This window comes from Phacochoerus africanus, chromosome 11 (genome assembly GCF_016906955.1).
Source record: "Phacochoerus africanus isolate WHEZ1 chromosome 11, ROS_Pafr_v1, whole genome shotgun sequence".
NCBI classification, from domain to species: Eukaryota; Metazoa; Chordata; class Mammalia; order Artiodactyla; family Suidae; genus Phacochoerus; species Phacochoerus africanus.
Genome location: NC_062554.1, coordinates 56,180,733 through 56,204,348, shown reverse-complemented (window position 1 = coordinate 56,204,348; position 23,616 = coordinate 56,180,733). Strand labels below are relative to the sequence as shown.

The 23,616-nt window shown below is 48.2% G+C and overlaps 1 protein-coding gene across 4 annotated transcripts in view; it reads left to right on the top strand.

Moving 5' to 3' along the window:
• Positions 1-23,616, top strand: part of NFRKB (nuclear factor related to kappaB binding protein) — a 38,720-nt gene that overhangs the window by 4,351 nt on the left and 10,753 nt on the right. For 2 of the 4 annotated variants that reach the window (XM_047754312.1, XM_047754311.1), the window contains exons 3-18: positions 1,791-1,992; positions 8,407-8,534; positions 9,399-9,573; positions 10,101-10,238; positions 11,123-11,196; positions 11,962-12,046; positions 12,391-12,571; positions 12,797-12,905; positions 13,139-13,265; positions 13,512-13,577; positions 17,476-17,555; positions 17,666-17,709; positions 21,198-21,258; positions 21,945-22,119; positions 22,885-22,991; positions 23,339-23,462. In XM_047754312.1, the coding sequence (XP_047610268.1) occupies positions 1,791-1,992; positions 8,407-8,534; positions 9,399-9,573; positions 10,101-10,238; positions 11,123-11,196; positions 11,962-12,046; positions 12,391-12,571; positions 12,797-12,905; positions 13,139-13,265; positions 13,512-13,577; positions 17,476-17,555; positions 17,666-17,709; positions 21,198-21,258; positions 21,945-22,119; positions 22,885-22,991; positions 23,339-23,462 (1,876 nt within the window). The remainder of the gene's footprint in view (positions 1-1,790; positions 1,993-8,406; positions 8,535-9,398; positions 9,574-10,100; positions 10,239-11,122; positions 11,197-11,961; positions 12,047-12,390; positions 12,572-12,796; positions 12,906-13,138; positions 13,266-13,511; positions 13,578-17,475; positions 17,556-17,665; positions 17,710-21,197; positions 21,259-21,944; positions 22,120-22,884; positions 22,992-23,338; positions 23,463-23,616) is intronic. The other 2 variants (XM_047754314.1, XM_047754313.1) reach the window with 2 other exon arrangements.

Here is a 23,616-nt window from a genome sequence, read left to right as displayed (position 1 = left end):
ATAGGGTTCAGATATTTTTTCATAACTTGTCAGAAATTGTAGATAAAATTAAAGTCACTGGAGTTCCCGTCGTGGCTTAGTGGAAATTGAGTCTGACTAGGAACCATGAGGTTGTGGGTTCGATCCCTGGCCTCACTCAGTGTTAAGGATCCAGCGTTGTCATGAGCTGTGGTGTAGGTCGCAGACGAGGCTCGGATCCTGCATTGCTGTGGCTCTGGCGTAGGCCAGCAGCTACAACTCTGATTGGATCCCTAGCCTGGGAACCTCTATATGCCGTGGGAATGGCCCCAGAAATGGCAAAAAGACAAAAAAAAAAAAAAAAAAAGAAGAAATGGCTGCGTATCTTTCCTATCCATGTTTTCTTTGTACACACTTTCAAGCAAGTCTCTTTCTGCCATTCATTTAGTCAGCAAATACTTGTTTTATTTAAGTGTCTACTTGATGCCAGATGCTACAATGCCGGGAATAACGTGATGTGCAGAAATGGGTTTGCTGGGGAAGATCTTGGACAGAGAGCAGGAGGTGCTTTGGAGCATGCGTGTTGAGACACCTGGCAGGTGGTTGGGTTTCTGGGTCGTCTCCTGCATAAACCCACCAGTGGCTCCCCATTGTCCTTAGGATAGAGTCACAAGTATTGAATGTGCTTAGAGATTTCTTGCTCCTTTCTTGACTGCCTGCTGCTTCCCCTTTCCCTCCCTGTCCTTGAGCCAGTCAAACTCTTTTTAATTAAAAAGTGAAAGGGGAGTTCATGCTATGGCACAGTGGGTTAAGAACCTGACTACAGTGGCCTGGGTTCGACCCCTGGCCTGGCTCAGTGGGTTAAAAAATCGGCATTGCCACAGCTGTGGTAGGATGAAGCTGCAGCTCAGATTCAGTCCCTAGCCTGGGAACTTCCATGTGCCGTGTGTTCTGCCACATGCACACAAAAAAGTGAAAGGTATTCAGACATAAGAGTGTAAAAAATACATATATTTACAGTTTAAGCAATGATAAAATATCCATGTAACCCCTACTTTGGTTAAGAAGAAAGTTGCCAGTACCATTCAAGCCCTTGTACCCTTCCCCATCTCCTCCCCCTCCATTCCCCCCACAGGTAACTGCTGTCTTTTGTATTAATTATTCTTTTGTTTTTGTGGGGTTTGCTCTGTGGTATTTTTTTTTTTTTTCCTTTTTAGGTCTGCACCCACGGCATATGGAGGTTCCCAGGCTAGGGGTCGAATGAGAGCAACAACTGTTGGCCTACGCCACAGCCACAGCAAGCGGGATCTCAGCCACATCTGTGACCTACACCATAGCTCACATCAGCGCCGGGTCCTTAACCCACTGAGCAAGTCCGGGGATCGAACCTGCATCCTCATGAAGACTAGTTGGGTTCATAACCTGCTGAGCCACAGTGGAACTCCACATGTTGACTCTCCTGCCACTCATTCTCAGCTGAGCCTGGAGGTCCACCATCATAGCCCTTGTTGGCAGAAGTGGTTTCCAAACGGAATTCTCTCTTCTGAGCTCATTTCCTCTGAATAATGCTTTAATGTTGGTTATAAGATTGTGGCTTTTATGTAATCTCTCCCAATCTCTCAAGTTTTTAGAAGTGAGGAAAGATCAGTGGAATTTTTAAAACTCACCTGTTGAAAAAATGAGTAAAGATCATTTTATGTTTGTTTAAAAAATGTAAAAACTTAGATGTAGTGATGGTGGCACAACATGTCTTACCATTTCATGCACAGAATACTTTTAAGAACATCATTTCTTTCTTGTTCGCTTTCCTCCTGCTCTTCTTGATTCTCTAGCCCGAGATATTCTTTGATGTAGTCAGCCTCTCAACGTGGCAGGAAGTACTGAGTGACTCCCAGCGTGAGCACCTCCAGCAGTTCCTGCCCCACTTTCCTGAAGACAGTATCCAGCAGCAAAGTCAGCTCATCCTCGCCCTCTTCAGCGGGGAGAACTTCCGCTTTGGAAACCCTCTGCACATTGCCCAGAAGCTTTTCCGAGGTATGTGGCCGGGTGTTCTGGGTCTGAGGGGGTGGAGGATGGGAACACACCCACTTGTGTGCCTCCTCCTGTGTTTTATTCTGTCTGCTGTTACATACAGACACTGACTCGGTTTCATGCGACTTTGCTGCCTAGGCTGTTCTTTTAGTAAAAAGTTTCAGGAGTTCCTGGTGGTGGCTCAGTGGTAACAAACCCTACTGGTACCCATGAGGATGCAGGTTCGATCCCTGACCTCGCTTAGTGGGCTAAGTATGTGGCATTGCCGTGAGCTGTGGTATAAGTCATAGATGCAGCTTGGATCTGGCATTGCTGTAGCTGTGGTGTAGGCTGGCAGCTGCAGCTCTGATTGAACTCCCAGCGGGGACTTTGCATATGCCGCATGTACCTCCCTAAAAAGAAAAGAAAAAAAAATTCAGAGTTCCCTTGTGGTGCAGTGGGTTAAGGGTCTGGTGTTGTCACTGCTATGGTGTGGGCTGCTGCCATGGGTTCAGTCCCTGGCCCAGGAACTTCCATATGCCGTGGAGAAAAAAATTTCTTTTGACTTACATAGAGCATATAAGTCATTGTATTGCTTATTGATTTGTTATAATAACTCATCTGTGTAAGCACCACCCCAATCAAGAGGTAAAACATTATTAACTTCTTAGCAGCACCCTTTATGACTAGCCATCAGAAATCATTAAAAACAGCTTACCATTTGCTTTATCACATGTACGTATATGTATAATGCACATACACTGTTTCTGCAGAAAACCTGACACTTAATCACCAAGCACTTCAGCATGTGTGTATCTCTTAACAAAGATGTTTTTCTGCATAATCCTACCCAGGAAGCTCTGAATTGAACAAATAACATCATAGAATATTCCATATTCAGGTTTTTCTCAGTTGTTCCCAAGTGTCCTTTATGGTTGACTTTGAAATCCAGGATCCCCTCAAGGTTCATGCATTGTGTTTGGAACTCCTGTCTCTTAGCTCCCTGAATCTCTGGCCCTCTGTCTTTTTTTACCTTGTCTTTCAAAATTCTGACATTTGTGAGAGGCCGGGACACTTGAATTGTAAAATGTCCTGCTTTCCGGGAAATTATCTTCTTGCTTCCTCACAGTTAACTTGGGTTAAACATTTTGCCCAGAATAGGAGACGGGAAGTGTCATTTATTTCCCTGCTCACACCTCAGGGCTCGTGACATTGTTGGTAACAGTGCGTTTGATCACTTGGTTATGTGGTGTCTGCCAGACCTCCTGGCTGTAAGGGTACCTTTTTTTCCTTATAACTTTATTTATTTTCTTTGGTTTCATATGTGGCATATGGAAGTTCCTGGGTCAGGGATTGAATCCCAGCTGCAGCTGAGACCTACACCACAGCTGTGGCAATGCCAGATCTTTGACCCACTGTGCCAGGTCAGAGATTGGACCCGCACCTCTGTATGACCCAAGCTGCTGCAGTCAGATTCTTAACCCACTGTGCCACATTGGAAGCTCCCTTTTAATTAAGAAGCAATCTGTAAGGTGATACTTGGGGACCATATGATAATCTCATTTCCCAAAAGCCTCCCCCCTTTTTTCCTTGAAGAGCAAGAATGTTTTCTTACGTAACCAGAAGTGGCATATGAAAGTTCCTAGTTTAGGTGCTAATTGGAGCTTATAGCTGCCAGCCTATGCCACAGCCACAGCAATGCCAGATCTGAGCTGCGTTTTCGACCTACACCACAGCTCACATCGATGCCGGATCCTTAACCCGCTGAGCGAGGCCAGGGATCGAACTCACAACCTCATGGTTCCTAGTCGGATTCGTTTCCACTGTGCCACAACGGGAGCTCCTGTGAATAGTCACCTTTGCCTTAGGTTCCGAGTGCCTGTCAAGCTCCCTGCCTCCTGTTTGCTACAGGACGGGATTGTCATCATGCTCCCCAGCTTACTATGTCCGTCCATCCTGACCATCTTTACTTGTCTCAGAGGAAGGATTTTTTTTCTTCTGTTTAAGGTTAACCTCTGCTCTTGATCCTTTCATCTTCTATGTCCTCTGGGACCTCGTGTCTCAGTGAACTGTTCGGTGGGGCGTATTCACGCCACTAGTTCTTTTTCAGCCTGTAGATGTGATCAAGGGTCTCGTACTAAGAACGTCCTTAACCATCTATTCCTTTCCTCATCATCTGTCATTTTTCTTTTTCTCTGAACTTCTTGAAAGGCATCCATAGCCGTCTTCCCCTTGTGGCTGTTCCCTATTACCTCATGGAGATTGTCTTTTTAGGGCCACACTTGTGGCATGTGGACGTTCCTAGGGTAGGGGTCGAATCAGAGCTGCAGCTGCTGGCCTACACCACAGCCACAGCAATGCCAGATCTGAGCTGAATCTGTGACCTACACCACAGTTCACAGCAACACCAGATCCTTAACCCACTGAGTGAGGCCTGGGATCGAACCCACATCCTCATGGATGCTAGTCGGGTTTGTTACTGCTGAGCCACAAAGGGAACTCCCACCTTCAACTTTTTAAACTTCAAATGTACAGAAAAATGTTAGAAGAATTTATAATAGATCCCCACATATGCCTTACCAGGTTCACCAAACTGTTAACATTTTGCCACATTTATTTTCTTGTCATTTTTTATTATCACCACTGTTACCGTATTTGCCAAACCATTTGAGAGTATTGCAGACAGAAGGCTCCTAATTTTTCAGTATTCATCTCTGAAGAGCAAGAATGTTCTCTTACGTAACCAGAAATGATCAAATTCAGGAATATAGAAAATAGATTTTCTGTATGTACTTTCTGTTATTCAGCATAAAATTTAATGTTGATATTTTGCTATCTATATTGTCATCCATATTCCTGTTTTGCTAGCTGTTCCAGTGGTCATTTTTTTTTCTCTGCTCCATCCTTTTCATTGAACTGTAATTTGCAAACCAGCAGATGCTTTGTAGTTCTCTTTGTCTGCAATTTGATGCCCTCTCGATCTTGAGGTTCCTGCTTTGCATTGGTGGCCCACCCCACACCCCATCCTGTGCTGAGCCCCCAACCTGTGCTGAGCCCGTGCCTGCTCACGTCAGGCCTCTGCCCTGCAGCATGGCCTGCTCTCCCTCCCTGCTGGCCTGCCCTCACCCACCAGCTCTTCGGCAGCGACTCTTGCCAGGTCTGGTCCGGCCTCCACCTCCACATAGCAACCAGCGTGCTCATCTCAAAATTTCATTTTTCAGAGTATTTACCAATCACCTTCACTTGGAGTAAAAAACACAGCCTAGGAGTTTCCGTCGTGGCTCAGTGGTTAATGAATCCAACTAGGAACCATGAGGTTGTGGGTTCGATCCCTGACCTCACTCAGTGGGTTAAGGATCCTGTGTTGCCATGAGTTGTGGTGTAGGTCACAGATGTGGCTTGGATCCGCATTGCTGTGGTTCTTGCGTAGGCTGGCGGCTACAGCTCCGATTAGACCCCTAGCCTGGGAACCTCCATATGCCGCAGGTGCGGCCCTAGAAAAGACAACAAAACAAAAACAAAAAACACAGCCTACAAGACTCTGTTGTCCCCTTCTTCCACCTCACCTGGTGCTGCAGTTTCCTTTTCCACTGCTCTCTGGCCCAGCAAGGCCAGTAGAAATACCACATGAGCCACATGTTCAATGAAAGAATTTCCTGAGGCTGCATTAAGAATAGTAAAAGCAATTATATTAATTTTAATACTGTGTTTTCTTAGATATACTCAAAGCATTATTTTAATAGAGGCAGTGGCTGTCAGATGGCTGTCAAAAAGTGTGGGAAATTAAAGATTAAAGGAAAGGTAACTTCAGAGAAGTGCAGAGCCAAATAAGTAGACTGTTCATCCAGTTTCTATTTATCAGCATCAGTAGCATTTAACTCTTGTTGCTTTTCTTGAAGGTCAGATTTCCTGTTTCTTTACCATAGACAGTGTAACACGGTGGTTAAGAGCTTGGGCTCTGGAGCTGGACTTCTGGTGTTCAGACCTGATTTTGCCTTTGATTAAGCGTGTGACCCTAGGCAAGTTATTTAGTTTCTCTATGCCTCAGGCTCTTCATTTGTAGAATGAGGCTGTAGCAGTACCTTCCTTTTATGGGGGTGTGTGAAGATGAAGTGGAAAGGTAATATATGCAAGACCTTTATATGGTGGCAGTTACATGTCAGGTACTGTTCTAAGTGTTTGCTGTTATCAGTTACCTTGGAGTGTCAAAAAGAAAGAAGGAACATCATGTACTTGGATGCCTTAATTTTCGCTCTCAGAGATTAGCTTCTCCATCTTTCCCCTCAGTTCTCATCGTAGCCCGCCTGCTCACATCTCATTTTCCAAAACAGACCTCTCTCTTCCTATCGCCCGTGATGGTACCAGTTGCTCATGTGCAGTTATCTAGGTGCTGCGCTCAGTTGACCTCTCCATTGCTCCCCTTCCACCCCAGCATCCAGACTGTCAGCAGGTCTAACCTGTTCTCCTTTGAGATACAACTCAAGTCTCTCTACTTCCCTTCACTTAATCACTGTTTACTAATCAGCCAGGCTGTGCCAGATATTCTTCAAGGTTCTGGAGGTAAGTCACAATCTTACTTTCTAGTGGCCGGCAGCGGGGAGACTCAGACGACAGCCAAGGGAGCGTTTGTTGGTGTTCAGCACTGCAAAGAGTGAGGAAGGGCCGTGGGACTGGGGGTGATGGGAAGGAGCTGTTTCAGACCTGGTGGCTGGGTGAGGCTTCTGTGATGAGGTGCGTTTGGACGGAGCCAGCCATGCATGCTTAGTTGGAAGCATTACAGGCAGCGGGAACTTCAGTACGAAGGTCTTGTGAGGTAGGGTCTGCTCAGGAAACAGCCGATGGTGCTGGGGGGATTGATGATGAAGGGCCCCGAGGGCCTCATTTTACCCTCAGTGTGGAGGGAAGAAGTTGGAGTAGCCCACTTTCCTCACTAGACCACTACAGTGGTTTTCTGTCTCTGTGCTCTTGGCTGAGTCATTCTCCTGTTTGAAACCCTTCAGATGGTTTCCATTGTGCTCAGGATAAAGGCCCAGACTACAGGCTGTGACCTCTGCCCAACTCCCAGATCATCTCGTGCCATTGCTTGGCTCACCCGCTGCTTGGCCCATCTCACTTCTCAGCTCACCCCACTGGGCTTTCATCCTACTGACATTTCAAGTGTTGGAATGTGCCACATTCTTCCTTGCTTCAGGGCCTGCCTTGGCACATGCTGTTTCTTCTGCCTTTTCTTCGTTTTTACTTATTTTAAAAATTCCTACTTAATTTCCTTACCAATTTTTAATTTTGAAAAATTTTCTCTTTCGTTTTCTTTTCATGGCTACCGCACCTGCAGCATATGGAACTTCCCAGGCCAGGGGTCAAATTGGAGCTGCAGCTGTCAGCCTACACCACAGCCACGGCAACACCAGATCTGAGCCACATCTGTGATCTATGTCCCAACTTGCACCAATGCCAGATCCTTAGCCCACTGAGCAAGGCCAGGAATCAAACCTGCATCCTCATGGATACTATGTTGGGTTCTTAACCTGCTGAGGTACAATGAGAACTGAAATTTTTTAAACATAGAGAAGTTGGGGGAGTTCCATTTGTGGCTCATCAATAATGAACCTGAAAAGTATCCGTGAGGATTCAGGTTTGATCCCTGGCCTTGCTCAGTGGGTTGAGGATCTGGTGTTGCCATAAGCTGTGGCTCGGCTCAGATCTGGAGTTGCTGTGGCTGTGGCAGCTACAGCTCCAATTTGACCCCTAGCCTGGGAACTTCTATATGCCTTCAGTGTGGCCCTAAAAAGACGCCCAAAAAAATTAATTAAAAAAAAATTGGAAAACAGTATATACTGTGAACATCCATAAAACTTTCATCTGTGTTTATCACTTGTTAACGTTTTGCCACAGTTGCTTTACTCAGACCTCATTTAATGTATCTTTGTTTAGAGATCCCTTTTCTGATTTAACTCTTCTTGCCTTTTTGTTTTGTTTTGTTTTGTCTTTTTGCCATTTCTTGGGCCGCTCCCTCAGCATATGGAGGTTCAGGCTAGGGGTCGAATCGGAGCTGTAGCCACCAGCCTACGCCAGAGCCATAGCAACACGGGATCCGAGCCGCGTCTGCAACCTACACCACAGCTCACGGCAACGCCGGATCCTTAACCCACTCAGCAAGGGCAGGGACCGAACCCACAACCTCATGGTTCCTAGTCAGATTTGTTAACTACTGCGTCACGACGGGAACTCCTCTTCTTGCCTTTTACAGTTGTTTCAGGTGAGTTTCCTCACAGCACTTAAGAGAGTAGAGTACCAGTTACCTGCTGGCTTGTCTGGTTTCTGTCTCTGCCCCTGGACTGCAGGCTCTCTTTCCCCACACTGTCTTCCACTCAGTGCAGAGTTTACCACCTTCCTAACTGTCCTAGGCTGATGTACCCATGCTGTGCCTGTTCTTTGCAGATGGACATTTCAACCCGGAGGTGGTCAAGTACCGGCAGCTGTGCTTCAAGTCACAGTACAAGCGCTACCTCAGCTCCCAGCAGCAGTACTTCCACCGGCTGCTGAAGCAGATCCTGGCCTCCCGGAATGTAAGTGCAGCCAGGAGCCGGGTGGGTTCAGGGGCAAAAGCAGAAGGTCCCACTAAGGAAACAAGCTACGAGTTAAGCCCAGACACAACTAAGTGTATCTTTCTTTCTTATGATACGTTTTAAGATGTTCCCTGATTTCAGAGATGCTAGAACAGGGGAAAAAAAAAAAAAAGAACACATCATAAAATTGGTGAAAAAGAAGTGGCTTTCAGATCCATGGTGGGTCGTGAAGGAGAAGCCGGTTGCCCTAAAGTTGATGTGCACGTGCCTGTCGGGTCTGGATCAGCTTTAGATTCTTTGAGGCCAAGTTGTTCTGGCCTTAATGGTCCTTTAAGTTTTGGTTTGGAAATATTTGGGTGTCTGGTGTAAGTTTTTTTTTTTTTTTTTTTATGCTTTGCTTTGCTTTTTAGGGCCACACCTGCGGCATACGGAGGTTCCCAGGCTAGGAGTCCAATTGGGGCTATAGCTGCCAGTCTACACCACAGCCACAGCAACGCCAGATCAGAGCTGCATCTTTGACCCACACCACAGCTCATGGCAACGCTGGATTCTTAACCCGCTGAGCGAGGCCAGGGATCAAACCCACGTCCTCATCAATCCTAGTTGGGTTCGTTAACCACTGAGCCACGAAGGGAACTCCTGTTGTAAGTATTTATTCTCGGTGGAGCAGTGCAACACTCAGAACTGGGATTTTTTTCGTCATAATCAACATAGGTCCCTTTTATTCATGTCTAGGCATCTTCTTTGTGATCCGGAGGGAGGGAATTGAGCTTGTTAAACAGTGAAGAGAAGAGAGTGTAGACCCGGAGAATGTGGCAGAACAGGCTTTGAATGAGGCCCTGCACCCCATCCCGTCTCTTCTAGGACCTCCTGGAGATGGCCCGGCGGAGTGGTCCTGCCTTCCCCTCCAGGCAGAAGCGGCCGTCACCATCCCGCACCCCTGAGGAGCGGGAGTGGCGGACCCAGCAGCGCTACTTGAAGGTCCTGCGGGAGGTGAAGGAGGAGTGTGGGGACACAGCCTTGTCGTCTGATGAGGAAGGTGCGTGTCCTCGAGCTCCTGGGGGCTGAGCATTGATCTGCATCACCAGCTGTTTGGTTGGAGGCAGTGGTGGCCATTCTCTCCCAGTAGGGCAGCCACCCCCATGGCCTGCCTGAGGTGGTGCTGTGGGACTCAGAGCCCCTGGTCCTCAGGCCCTGAGACTCTCCTCTTTGTGGGGTTGTGACTGCAGACTTTACTGCCCCTGGTGCTCACTCACTGGCGTTCAGTGAGCCAAGCCCCTGTAGGCGAGGCAGGGCCCTCCCTGCAGGCTCTCTGGTCCTGTTGGCCGCTTGAGAGAGCTGCTTTTCCCCTACAGGACAGTAGTAGTGACTGCGGGCCTTGCAGTGCGACCCCACCGCTCTGTTGAAGTCTCTCCTCCTGGAAGGAGGTCCTGGAAGTGACCTAAGTGCTCCAGTCCATCTGGGGAAGGGTCAGGAAGGAATGGTGGAGCCTGCCTCCCTCTTGTTGGCTTAGCCTTCTTGAACCCAAATGGCCACTTACCCAATCTCCCCTATTGGAGTCCACAGCCGCATTGGATTTACAAGAAAAATTTTCTTTTGAAGATCTCAGCTCATGGCTTCCGAGCTCTCCAGCACGCTCTCCTAGCCCTGCGGTGCCCCTGCGGGTGGTGCCCACGCTTGCCACCACCGACATGAAAACCGCAGGTGAGCGCTGAGCTGGTCCCATGGACACTCAGGGGGTCTGTACGTGGGTGAGATACCCTGGGCCTTTCCTGCCAGGAGACAAAACAGTGTTCCTTAGAACCAGGAGATTGGAGAGGTTGTTTTTGGGTGGTTCCACTTTTTTACAAGTAGGTAAGTCTGCTGGCCTTCCTTTGTTTTGAAAATTTCCCTCCAGAGTGATCTGGAGCTAGCCTTAAGGAAAATAGAATCTTAAATCAAGATAAATTCGGGAGTTCCCATCGTGATTTGGTGGTTAACAAATCCGACTAGGAACCATGAGGTTGCAGTTTCGATCCCTGGCCTTGCTCAGTAGGTTAAGGATCCGGCGTGCCCTGAGCTGTGGTGTAGGTCGCATCTGCGGCTCAAATCTGGCGTGGCTGTGGCGTAGGCCGGTGGCTACAGCTCTGATTGGACCCCTAGCCTGGGAACCTCCATATGCCGCAGGTGTGGCCCTAGGAAAAGACACACACAAAAAAGATAAATTCAGTCATTTATTTGTTTTGATAATTTAAGTCAAAATACTAAGGGACAATTCAGTATTAACATCAAAGGGGTAACCAGACCTGTAGCAATTTCTCAGCTTCTCTGTGAGAATACCTTTAATTGTTACAGGAATCAAAGAAGAACGTTGAGAAAGTTCTAGGTGTTTTAGGAGTAGCTTAGGTCATTATTATCCACCAAAGGACAGAAAAACTTCAGCGTTGAGCTGTGAGTATTTCAAGGATGGTGCTTGTCGTATGCACCAGGGTCAGAAGGGAAACTCAGAAAATATCTTACTTTTGAATATTATGATGACCAGAAAGATGTGCATTTCAGCCTTGTCGGAGCGAATGACCGTCCACGTGGTTTGGTTCCTTTTCTCTCAGATAAAATAGAGCTGGGGGACAGTGACCTGAAGATAATGTTAAAGAAGCACCATGAGAAGCGGAAGCATCAGCCAGTAAGATCCGAGGGGGTTGGTCAGTAGGTTTTCCATTTGATCTCTCTGGATGGGGTATCCTGAGGAAGGTGCAGGGAGTCAGTACCTCCTTGTCCCACATCCTCTTTCCTGGTCCTTATTGGGGACATGAGTTGTGTGGGAGGCCCGTAAACACCAGAGATGTGTGGCGAAGACAGCGCTTTGCCTCTGTAAGGAGTGCTTACTGATCTGGGCTTTAGGCCCACACCGTGAACAGGCTGCCGTGTGAAGCCTTCTGTCCGGTTAGCAGTGCGCAGAGAGCTTAGGGAGCTTGTCTTGCGCCTCACGGCCAGTAAGTGGCAGGGCCAAGCGGCAGAGCCTGTGCTTTCCCACTCCGTTCCTCCATCCTGCCAACTTGGGGTGATGCCAGCCAGGGCGCCCAGTGGAGGAACAAGGCAGAGTGGGGAGACATGGGGTCAGAACTGAGTTCTGTCTCTGTCTTTTCCACTTAAGATGCTGTTGGGCAAAGCCCTTAATTTCTCTGAACCCCATTTCAGTCTTTGGAAGGTATAGTAGCACTTAAGACTGTTTGAAGGGCATAGAAAACAAGGACTTGAAAACAGCTTTGTAAACGCGCACATGGAAGGGGATCCTCCCCTGCCCTGTGATAAAGAGCAGCAGTCTTTGTCTCTGTGCCTTTTCTCAAGCACACCTGGCATCTAATTGTATTTGTTGGGTATGTCGGCACAATCACCAACAGTTTTAGCTCCTTTTTAGCACCAACAGATCTCTGACTATCACATCTAGGATCACCCGGACCTTTTGACGGGGGACCTGACTCTCAGTGACATCATGACACGAGTAAATGCCGGCAGGAAGGGCTCCCTCGCAGGTAAAGGACATCCTCTGTATGTGGCCATCAACTGACTGGTGGTAGATTACACAGGCCTGTCCATGTGGCAAAAGAAATGAAACTGTAGCAGCCTTCTTGCTAATGACCTTTGTTTTCTTACTGCCTCTTATCGATTTATAGATAGGAAATATATAATCAGTATAATGGATCATTGACTTTAAATCACTCATTAGATTTGGTTTGGGAAAAGAAAAAGTATATGTCTCATTACTGAGATCTTTCTTTTACTGAAGGGCCTCGGGAAAATAATATGCAGATAAACCCCCTCATTTCCTGATGCAGAAACTGCAGTTCTGTGATTTGTGTTGCTTTTTTCCCCCCAGCCCTGTATGACTTGGCTGTCCTTAAAAAAAGAGTTAAAGAAAAAGAGGAAAAGAAGAAGAAGAAAATAAAAATGATCAAGTCAGAGGCAGAGGATCTGGCTGAACCGCTAAGCGGTACTGAAGGGCTCCCCCCGCTCTCACAGGCTCCATCTCCACTGGCCATACCTGCCATCAAGGAGGAGTAAGTGAGCAACAGGATTGGGCTCAGGGCTGCACCCACTGCTGTGCTTGCTTTGAGCTGGGCCGGGCTGATCAGGGAGCCCTAAGTCCCAGGGGTCCTTCTCAGGAAAGTGTGTGGTCCTTTGCTGAACATTTTTATGACTACTACGAGCTTTGGAAGGCCTAAAGCAACCTGGCAATGTGTTCTTGGTCTTTCGGTTGTTCTTAATTTATCTTCCCTCATTAGGCCTCTTGAAGACCTCAAGCCATGTCTTGGAATCAATGAAATATCTTCCAGCTTCTTCTCTCTTCTCCTGGAGATCTTGCTGATAGAGGGGCAGGCTAGCCTTCCTATGGTAAGAGTTTTGGGAAAGTCAGGTGTACAGCAGAGCTTCAGACTGTAGAAATCTTTGTTGGTCTGTGGCTTGAGAAGCAGAACTCAGTTCTGCAGAACTCCCCTACAGCTCTGCACCTCACTTGCTTTGTGACTTGGGCAGGCTGGACAGAGATAGCCAGCTTGCCCTGGCACAGCCGTAGAATTGCCGGTGTGAAATGAAATCTGACTGGATTCTGCTTTACTTCCCCTCAGCTAGAAGAGCGAGTTTTGGACTGGCAGTCATCACCCGCCAGCTCCCTCAATAGCTGGTTTTCTGCAGCCCCCAACTGGGCGGAGTTGGTGTTACCAGCCCTGCAGTATCTTGCTGGGGAAAGCCGTGGTAAGGTACTTTTTTTTTTCTGTAGGGTCAGTGTTTCCCGCCCTTTGTCTAATAAATTCTCATAGTAAACTGCAGCTTTACTGGTGGGATCCGTTATGGCTTTGCATGAAGCCATGCCTTGTCAGCCTCTGCTCCTGATATGCCATGAACACACAGGCATTAATCTCAGCGCTCAGGGCTGTCAATTATTCTGAGTTTAGGACTCTGCAACTTGTGTGGCTTGTTCATGGGATCTGTTTCTTGCAGCTGTACCTTCCAGCTTCTCTCCTTTTGTTGAATTCAAAGAGAAGACCCAGCAATGGAAATTGCTTGGTGAGTAATGCATGTCAGCTTCCTGCTACAGTAGGTTTTCCTTCTCTCCTCTCCTCCCCTAAGCTTCTTGTCCCTTCCAGTCAGTGCAGGCCAGGAGAAATTTGGTTCCCAGGCTAGGGGTGGAATCAGAGCTGCAGCTGCTGACTGATTCCGCAGCCACAGCAATTCCAGACCCGAGCCTCGTCTGTGACCTACACCACAGGTCACAGCAGCGCGGGATCCTTAACCCACTGAGCGAGGCCAGGGATCAAACCCGTGTCCTCATGGATGCTGGCCGGGTTTGTTACCACTGAGCCATGATGGGAACTCCCATATTAAACCTTATTTTGCTCAGTAAGAGAATCCTTCAAGACCTCTTTGAGACCCTCCGGGTCTGAGTTCACTGCCATGGGGTTTTAGTCAAGGTGGAGTTGCCCTTCTGTTCTGAAGCACTCTGGGGCTAATTTAAATCTATGGGGTAGTTTCCAGTAACACCTACATTTATGTCAATCATAATTATGGTTTCAGATTAACTTGTAACAATATGATTATTTTTCTTTCTTTCTTTCTTTTTTTTTTTTGGTCTTCTATTTTTTTAGGGCTGCACCGCAGCATATGGAGGTTCCCAGGCTAGGGGCTGAATCGGAGCTATAGCTGCTGGCCAGAGCCAGAGCCACAGCAACCACAGGATCTGAGCCGTGTCTGTGACTTACACTACAGCTCACAGTAGTGCCGAATCCTTAACCCACTGAGCGAGGCCAGGGATCGAACATGAGTCCTCATGGATGCTAGTTGGACTTTCCTTTCTGCTGAGCCATGACGGGATCTTCCGATTACTTTTCTTTCTTAAAACGGGCTTTGCTCTTGAGGATGATGTGTTGGGCAGCCCTGAGTAAAGCTATTTCTAAAGAGCAGCCTCTTATTGTTAGAAACTAGTAGACTTCCCCTTACTGTGTAAGTTGTGGTAGTAACGTATACCTGAAATAACTTGGAGAGTGTTACTTGGTGATGGAGATGAGGATTCAGTGTTGATTTCTTGTGGAAATGCACAAACCTTTCTCGACTCTTCAGTGGTCTGTGAAGAGAAATAGGGAAAGAAGATTGTGAAAGCAGTGGATTCTTTCATTCTTTACATTTATCCACCTCCTAGGTGTCAGGCACCGTTAGGTGCTGGGGGATATAATGTTTTTTTGTGAGTTAGTGTGCTCCCCTTGTGGGGTCTGAGGTTGGTTTGGGGAACAAATATTCACTCAAGTGAAGTAACAGACGTGTGCATTCTGTAAGGGAGAGTTCTGGTGGGGCTGGACGTTTATAATGGGGCACTGGAGCCGTGTGTGGTCTGGGAGGTAATAACGACGAGTAGGGACTAGCTGGACGGGCGAAGGGGAAGCACACTCCCCTGGAGGACCAGCAGGAGTCTGCGGAGCTGGAAAGGTGCGATTCAAGATCACACAAGCCTGCATGAGACGATGATACTCTGGACCTGGGTAGAGACAACGGGTGAATTTGAGAAAGTTTTAGGTGGGAAAAGCCAGAGGACTTGGTATGGGTCAGGTGTGGCACGTGAAGGGAGAAGGCTGTCTGGGGTCACTTCTGCTAGATTAGTGCCTGGTGGACGGGGTCCTGCCATTGATGTGGGCAGCTGTGGAGGACGTCCAGGCTTGGGTGCGGATGAGGGTGGTGAGTTGAGTTTTGGACACGCCACCTTTGAGCTGCCTTGAGTTATTGGAGTGGAGACCTTGGATGGGCGGTGGCACGTGTGGGCTTCGGGTCCAGACCTGAGAGTCAGGGTAGAGTTTGTTGTAGGCACAGATGCTGTAATTGAAGCCAAAGGCATAGCGAGAGGGTGCTAAGGAGGAAAGAGGGCCTCGGACTAAGCCTTGTCAGCTCTCAGGTGGAGGAGGCAGTGACTGCAGAGTCAGCAGGAAGCCGTGCAGTCTGAGGGTCAGGAGGTCGGGGCGGGGGGGGGGGGGCCTCCGTAGCCTAGATTGTCCCAAAAAGATTCAGTAGGATAAAGACGAGACAAGACATGGAAGAAATGATGATTCATTCCTCAGTGGGGTGATTGAGGGTTGAGGGCATTGGTGAGCTGAGGGCCACTTGTGAGACTGACTGCCTCTCTTCCTGCCTGCCTGACTGGTGGTGGAAATCAGCCGGGGTTGGCAGGCCTAGTGGGATCAGATAATATGTCACAAGCTCGTGTCGCAGATGCTCAGCTCTGCTCCGTGCACAGCAGCCATGGACAGTACATCTAAAATGACCACAAAACTTGGTTTACAAAAGCAGTTTGCTGCCCTTCACGTACACCGTGAGGTCTGCATGTGCTGCCTGTCAGGTAAACGTTTCCCAGTCCCCCTGGTTAAAGAGACAGTGACTGTGGACAGTACTGTCGAGAAGTCTGGGACGGAGGGGGACTGGCAGCCAAGGAGGACTTTTTCTTAAAAACTGAGAGAGACTGAGTGTTGATGGAGAGGGAGGGCACAGGGACAGGAGGCAGAGGCCAAATCTCCCAAAGGGGATTCCTAGGGGTGGGCCGGGGGCGGCCTCCTTCAGCAGGGGGAGGAGAGGATGGATGCGGGAGGTGGGGAGCTTTGGTCTGATGGCTTTTCTGTGTGCAGTAAGGAGGTCCACCATGAGTGGGAAGGGGGTTGAGGGCGTGGGGGCAGTCGTAGAGCAGGGGGACCACCTTGTCCAGAGGAGACGACACTCACGGGCAGGTTGAGGGCCAGCAGACACGGCTCTCTGTCCACTCATAGAGGGGTTGTTTGCCTGTCCCTGGGCTTTTCCACCCGCAGCCAGCAACTACCCGAGTTGAAGCACGTAGGGAAGGTGGATAGTTTAGAATTTGAGTTTTGACCCATGTGAGTGATGCAGGAATAGAAGAGACGGATGTCAGGTATCACTGTGTCGGTGAGCGTGTTGTTGAAATGGTGGGTGTAGACTCTGAGCTGGGGTTGGGGGCATTGTGAAGGAAGAGAGCTGATGGGACTGGAGAAGTGGGGTGTCTGCACTGGCAGTGCTGTTGAGTCTGGGTAACGTGTTGGCAGGAGAGGTGGTGCGGGGAGGGGAGGCTGTTTTGGTCAGAGTGCAGAATGCAAGGGCGACTTCAAAGGTTCTCAGCTCTGGCCTCGTGCTGCTACCAGCTGGGAAATGTGTTAAAAATGCTAATGCCTGGGCCTTACCCACAGGGGTTCTAATTAACTGCTTGTGTGGGGGCCTAGGGCTTGGCCCTTTTATAAGTTTCCAGATAACTCTCACGTGTCGCCAGGGTTGAGAAGCTGGATTAGGCATGGTGAAGATGGAGCCATTTGGGGAAATGGCAAAGTCCAGTTGTGATTGTGGAAGTAAGTGGCTAGGGTGGAGTGGAGGGAGGAGGCCATGCAGGTCACCTGACTGAGGAGTCAGGGTCTTGGATAGACCTCCCTATGGCTGTCCATACAGACCTTTGTTTGTTTGTTTTTGTCTTTTCTAGGGCCGCTCCCAGGGCACATGGAGGTTCCCAGGCTAGGGGTTTAATCGGAGCTGTAGCCACCGGCCCACACCAGAGCTGCAGCAACACGAGATCCTAGCCACATCCTCAACCCACACCACAGCTCGTGGCAATGCCGGATCTTAACCCACTGAGCAAGGCCAGGGATCGAACCCGCAACCTCATGGTTCCTAGTCGGATTCGTTAACCACTGTGCCATGATGGGAACTCCTATATGGACCTTTGAAGTTAACATCAAGTTAGTTTTTGTGAATGATGTCTGGTGGGGGTACAGATGGAGGGGTAGTCTGTGCACAGGACCTGGTGTACACGTACAGGTCCTGGCAGGTTCTTTCTCTGGCACAGATACAGCAAGTAAGGAGGAAGGGGGATCGTGAGTAACACCTTAGGTCATGTTATTGTTTTTCTGGCTTTTTGTTCTTCCAATAGGCCAGTCCCAAGATAATGAAAAGGAATTAGCTGCACTTTTCCAGCTATGGCTGGAAACCAAAGACCAGGCCTTCTGTAAGGTACGGTTGTTAAGAAGGACCAGCTCTTTCTTATTTGGCTTCCAGAACCCTTGAGTTAGCCACGGTCCTTTAGTCTATTTAACCGTTACTTTTTTCCTTTTCTCTGGCAGGAAAATGAAGACAGCTCAGATGCCACGACGCCTGTTCCTCGGGTGTGAGTACAATGCTGGGATGGAGGGTGGTGCCCCAGGAAACCATTGTCTGAGCACCACCACTGCTGTGCTGCTGTGTCGTGTGAGAGCTGTGGTGGGCTTGAGACATCCTGGGATCCACTGACCCTTGTGCCACAGTCCTCCCTGTCCCCACCCCCCCACCCCAGCAGGGCAGTGCACTGCCGGCTGTGTTTCCCCAGGGGCTGGGGGTGTGACCCCCTCTGAGTGCAGGCTTTCCCCATGCCCTCCGGCAGTTCCTCTTGGAGAGTGGCTTATCCAGCCTCTCTTCCTCACTGTACCCACAAAGAAACAGAGCTGTGAGGCTGTGACTCGCTGAAGGTCAGTGACAGGACACAGGCCAGGATTCAGTCTCTCAACATCTCCTCCTGAGCTTTTGTATCATCTCATGTGCCTGTTTCCAGTTTGTCACGGTCCCTTTCCCTCAACTTTGTTGAAGTATAATTGACATAACATCGTGTAGGTTTAAGGTGTACAGTGTGTTGAGTTAACGTGTGTGTATATCTGTGACCTCTGTCACCTCACATAATTACCAGTACTTTTCTTGTAGTGAGAACGTTTAAGATCTTTCCTAGCAACTTTCAGTTTGTGATACAGTGTCGTCGACTCTAGTCACCATGCTGTCCTTGGATCCCTAGAACTTTTCATAACTGGAAGTTTGGACACACTGACCACCATCTGCTAAGTTCCCCCATCCCCTGCTAAGTACATTCTGGTCTCTATGAGTTAGGCTTCTTTTAGATTCCACATGTAAGTGAAATCATACATAAGTCTTTAACTTAATTCCCCTTAGCATAATACTCTCTGGATTTTTCCATGTTGTTACAAATGTCAGGATTTCCTCCTTTTTATGGCTGAATAATACTCCACTGTGTGTGTACAAACAGCATTTCTTTCTCCATTCATTGACACTAATCTATCATGGTTGTTGCCATGTCTTGGCTGTTGTAAATAATGGGGTGTACAGATATCTCTTCAAGGTGGTGACTTCATTTAGTTTCAGAAGTGTTCCCACAAGTAAGGTTGCTAGATCATAGTTATATGGTAGTTCTATTTTCACTTTTCTGAGGAGCCTCTATACTGCTTTCCATACTGTCTGCACCAATTTACATTCCCACCTCAGTGCACAAGGGTTCCTTTTTCTCTACATCCTCACCAATACTTGTCATTTCTTGTCTTTTTGGTAACATGTATTCTTACAGGTGTGAGGTGATAATCTCATTGTGGTTTTGATTTGCATTTCCTTGATGATTAGTGATGTTGAGCACTTTTTTACACCCCTGTTGGCCATCTGTTTATCTTTAGAAAAATATCGTCAGGTCCTTTGCCCTTTTTTTTTTTTTTAAAGTTTTATTGACATACAGTTGATTTACAGTGTTGTGATAATATGTGCTGTACAGCAAATTGATTCCGTTTTACATACGTACACGTACATTCTTTTTCAGATTCTTTTCCTACATAGATTATCACAATGCTTTGCCCTTTTTTTTTGGACTTTTTAGGCTGCACCCATGGCATGTGGAAGTTCCCAGGCTAGGGGTCAAATCGGAGTTGCAGCTGCTGGCCTACGCCACAGCTCATGGCAGTACCAGATCTGAGCTACATTTGCAGCCTACACCACAGCTCACAGCAATGCTGGATCCTTAACCCACTGAGCAAGGCCAGAGAGTGAACCTGCGTCCTCATGGATGCTAGTCAGATTTGTTTCCATTGAGCCACGATGGGAACTCCTGCTTTGCTCATTTTTTAATCATATTTTTTCTTTTCTTTTTTGTTGTTGAGTTGTAATAGTTTCTTAAATATTTTAGATATTCTTAGCACATGTAAGATTTGCGAATATTTTCTCCCATTCTCTAGGTTGCCTTTTCATTTTGTTGATGGTTTCCTTTGCTCTGTAGAAGCTTTTGTTTGATGTAGTCCCATTTGTTTGCTTTTGCTTTGTTGCTTGTGCTTTTGTTATTAAATCCAAAACATCATCACCAAGATCAGTGCGTAGGAGCTTCTTCAGAGCTATGTTTTACGAGTTGTATGTTTCAGGTGTTGTCAAGTCTAAATCATTTCAGGTTAATTTTTGTGAATGGTGTAAGATAGGGGTCCGGTTTCATTCTCTTGCATGTGGTTGTCCAGTTTTCCCAGCATCATTTATTGAAGAGACTATCCTTTCTCCATTGAGCGTCCTTGACTCCATTATCAAGTATTAGTTGGCCATGTATGCAGTGGTTTATTTCTGGGCCCTCTGGTTCTTTTTTTTTTTTTGTCTATTTGTTATTTCTTGGGCCGCTTCCGCGGCATATGGAGGTTCACAGGTTAGGGGTTGAATCGGAGCTGTAGCCACCGGCCTACACCAGAGCCACAGCAACGCGGGATCCGAGCCGCGTCTGCAACCTACACCACAGCTCACGGCAACGCCGGATCATTAACCCACTGAGCAAGGGCAGGGACCGAACCCGCAACCTCATGGTTCCTAGTCGGATTCGTTAACCACTGCGCCACGACGGGAACTCCCTCTCTGGTTCTGTTCCACGGGTTCCTGTGTCTATTTTTATGCCAGTACCATACTTTTTTTTTTTTTTTTTGTGCCCCATATGTTTCATGTCTATGTTCCCAGGCCAGGGATCGAACCCGTGCCACAGCAGTGACCCAAGCCACTGCAGTGACAACACTGGACCCTTAACCTGCTGTGCCGCAGGAGGACTCCTTTTTTGGATTCTTCCAAATTACTATAACTTTGTAATTGTGTGAAATCAGCAAATGTGATGCTTCCAGCTTTGTTCTTTCTGAGATTTGCTCTGGCTGTTCGGGGTCTTTTTGTGGTTTCATACGAATTTTAGGATTTTTTTATTTTTTTGGAAAATGCCATTGGAATTTTTGTTAAGGATTACATTAATCTGTAGATAATTATGATTTGGGGTAATGGGGCATTTTAACAGTATTCTTCCAATCCACGAACATGGAGTATCTTTCCATTTATTTGTGTAATCAGTTTCTTTAACCAAAGTCTTTCACCTCCTTGGTTGAATGTATTCCTGAAGGTCTTATTGCTTTGATGCTGCTGTGTGGTTCTGTAGTTTGACTACTGACACCAGCACAGAGGGCCAGCCTGAATGTGGCAGAATCATTGCCCCTTACGTAAATAGGGATGTGGAACTCAGGTTCCTAAGAAGCACAAGAACCACCCTTGTCCTCTTACAAATGTGAAGTCCTTTTGTTGCTCTCAAGCTGAAGTCTTTGTTGCCTTTAGATGAGGCTTACTTGGCAACAGTACTGCAAACAGGTAAACAATGTCAGCTTTTTTCTAGATTTCTAAGAATCAATTTTGGAAATACCAATAGGAGCCGCTTGGCAGAATCTGGAAAGTGGACTCCTGCCCTTTGCAAGAATAGAGTGCTAAGGAACAGAGCGCTTATTTGCAGAGGGGGTGGTTCTGGGAGCTGGAGAAGGGGTGATAGAGCCAAAGTTCTTTATGTTTCAGAAGAACTGACTATGTGGTGCGGCCCAGCACGGGAGAGGAGAAGCGCGTTTTTCAGGAGCAGGTGAGAAGAAGCTGGAACCCTGTGTAAACCTCTGCACCTATGAGGCCATGCATAGAGAAGCCCTGAGCCTGACTGTCCTTGAGTACAGATTCTTGGAAGAAACTCACACCCTTAACCTTAGCTATTCTGGTGGCTGGGGTTGTTTTATAGGGGTGGAGATGGTGTTAAGAAGAGAATGAAAAATGTTTTGATCGTTTTTCTTACAGATGCAAAACACATACCTCCCATCCCTCTGCTAGTGACTGGCCTTTGGGACCATCCTTTTCCCACTGTGGTCAGTCTTCCTAGTGGCACAATAGCCTACTTCCTTCTTGTTTTAATCTTTCTGGATCAGGAATTCCCATTGTGACCCAGAAATGAATACAACTAGTATCTGAGAGGATGTGGATTCAGTCCCTGGCCTCGATCAGTGAATTGAGGATCTGGCATTGCCGTGAGCCATGGTGAAGGTTGCAGACATGGCTCGGATCCCGGGACGCTGTGACTGTGGTGTAGGCCAGCAGCTTTAGCTCTGACTCGACCCCTAGCTTGGGAACTTCTGTATGCCATATCTGTGGCCCTGAAAAAGAAAAAAAAAAAAAAAAACACAAAAAACAAAGAACTTTCCAGATCAGCCCCTTACTGTCTGGGGGCTCTGGAGAGAACCCCATTAACTGACTTAGGAGCCTTGTTCCTTCTCTTGGCAGGAGCGTTACAGGTACAGCCAGCCCCACAAGGCCTTCACCTTCCGCATGCATGGCTTCGAGTCCGTTGTGGGGCCCGTGAAGGGCGTGTTTGACAAGGAGACCTCGCTCAACAAGGCTCGAGAGCACTCGCTGCTCCGCTCTGACCGGCCAGCCTATGTCACCATCCTGTCCCTGGGTGCGCCTTCTCCCTGCTGTCCTCTCATGCCCCCCACTCCCAGCAAAGGCTGGAGGCTTGTTGTAACCGGAGGGACTAGAAGGGGGAATTCCCTGGGGTTAGGGTTCTGGACTCGTGTTTACATTCATTAAAGGGTTGTTCACAGGCTGCCAAGCAGCTCCTGTGTAGGAATTTGCTTCCTCCAGACTGGGATTCCCTTCAAGGTGAGGTTTTTAACCTTTTTTTGTGCCATGAATTTCTTTGGCAGTATGGTAACCTCTGGACCCCTTCTCAGAATTACATTTTTAAATGCCTGAAGTAGCATGCACAGAGTTACAAAAGAAACCCGTCATATTGAAATTGTCATCAAACTATTGAAACAGATTTATGGTGCAGACATACATGTTTTTATTATGATGTTAAATGGCAAGATCTAGTGGCAGATCTTATAACTCCCTTAACTTCCCAGAAGTGGTGCGTGGGAATGATATTTTGCGTTGTCTGGTTGTGGTGAGAAGTTTGTTACAGACTACGGTTTGTTACCCTTGTTCATGATGGAAAGGAGTGCTGTGTTTCCATCCAAGTTATAACTTGGTCCTGCCTGTGTTGCTGGACCCACTCTGCCCTGGGCCTTCAGCCTTGGCCGAAGGTGTGAAACGTGTGGGCAGCTGCCCCCAGAGGGCAGTGCCCGCCTGCTGCCAGGTCAGCGTGAGGCAGAGGTTCCCCCAGCATTTGAGGGACAGCTCTCAGAGCAGCCCCCGCTGACTTTGCATTTTTTGGTGTCAGTTCGTGATGCAGCGGCGCGGCTGCCCAACGGTGAGGGCACGCGGGCGGAGATCTGCGAGCTGCTCAAGGACTCCCAGTTCCTGGCGCCCGACGTCACCAGCACTCAGGTAGGTGGCAGAGGGGATACTCGTGCTGTGCTCTGTTCCAGGGTGGCTTCAAGGGAAGCTTCCAAGGAAATACAAGCTAGGATAACATAAATTTTAGACTGCTAGAGAGAGAGAAGGAGGCTGTCTTGAGACATCTGAGCAGTGCTGACCAGTGACCTTGCAGGCCGAGAGCGTTCCTTCAGCTTCTCTTTCGTGTGACAGCATCTCTCAGGACTCGTCTCTCGTTTTGCTGAGCGATGGGGTGGGCCCTGGGGAGATGGGGTCTGTGTGTCAGCGGTGCCTCAGGCCAGTGGCGTTCCTCTGCAGCCTGGGTGCGTTGTCCCTCATCCCCGTTGTCTGGGTCTTAGGTGAACACAGTGGTGAGCGGTGCCCTGGATCGGCTGCATTACGAGAAGGACCCGTGCGTGAAGTACGACATTGGCCGGAAGCTGTGGATCTATCTGCATCGTGACCGGAGCGAGGAAGAGTTTGGTGCGTGAGGCCCCTGGGCGCGTGTGCCCAGCCAGACAGGGCTGCTTCCCACTTTCCACTCGAGTTCCGTTCTCCTCACTGGCACTGGGGCAGGATGTAGAGGCGCGGTGTAGCCCTGGCTCTGCTTATGGTGCTGAGGTCAAGCTGTTGCTGA